At 57.7% G+C, this 823-nt stretch overlaps 1 protein-coding gene across 1 annotated transcript in view; it reads left to right on the plus strand.

Annotated features, from left to right (window-relative positions):
* Positions 1-823, plus strand: part of SPATS2 (spermatogenesis associated serine rich 2) — a 17,138-nt gene that overhangs the window by 15,947 nt on the left and 368 nt on the right. Inside the window, 2 exon segments of the mRNA XM_010727048.3 lie at positions 1-21; positions 777-819. The exon segment at positions 1-21 is cut by the window's left edge and continues 18 nt beyond it. Coding sequence (XP_010725350.1) covers positions 1-21; positions 777-819 — 64 coding nt within the window.

Below are 823 nucleotides of genomic sequence, written 5' to 3' on the forward strand. Positions count from 1 at the left end.
CCCCCCCAGCCCCACCGAGAGGTACGAGTGCCCTGGGGCTGGGAGGGCAGGCACAGCCCTGCTTTGCTGGCTTTGCTTCTTGAGCGATTTTGGGGGGAGGGGGGGTTTGGGGGTTGTTTTCCCACCTTTCAGGGAGGTGTGATGTGCATGGACTGTAAGCTCTGTGTCACATGGCATCGTGGGGTTTTTGTTTTCCCAGCTCTCTGACGAGCAGGAGGGGCACAGGGTCTGGTGGAGTTCTGGGCTCTGTATCGTGTGAGACTTCAGAGTTCTTGCTTTCTGGTTTCTCTGAGGAGCGGAGTGAGTGTGGGAGCGCTCCATCTCCAGGCTCTGCCTCACTTTTCTGTTGGGGTTTCTGTATTCCAAACTCTCTCGGTAGTGAGAGGCACGGGGTGCATAGTCTGTAGGTTCTGCTTCACTTCACATATTGGCATTTGTGATTTCCACATTCTATGGGGAGTGGTACGAGGGCACACGCTTCCCGAGCTCTGCTTCACATTGGGTTTTGGTGGTTTTGCTTTCCCACCTCTCTGGGGAGGTGCACAGCCTCTGCCATCTGTTTCACGTGAGCTTTTGGGTTTCCAAGCTCCCTGAGAAGCAGGAGAGGTCTGGGGGCGCGCAGCCTCTGCGCTCTGATTCACACCACATTTGGGCTTTTTCACTTCCCCGACTCAGAGGAGCACGTTGCACGAAACGCATCGCCTCAGTGCCGTGTCAGTGGGCGGCTGCAGCCCTCAGCGTGGGATCTGTCCCTCTCCCCTCTCTTTCTCTTCCAGGCTGCCCCAGGGAACAGGCGATCGGGACCACCGGGACCACCGGGCTC

This window comes from Meleagris gallopavo, unplaced genomic scaffold (genome assembly GCF_000146605.3).
Source record: "Meleagris gallopavo isolate NT-WF06-2002-E0010 breed Aviagen turkey brand Nicholas breeding stock unplaced genomic scaffold, Turkey_5.1 ChrUn_random_7180001869334, whole genome shotgun sequence".
Taxonomy (NCBI): Eukaryota; Metazoa; Chordata; class Aves; order Galliformes; family Phasianidae; genus Meleagris; species Meleagris gallopavo.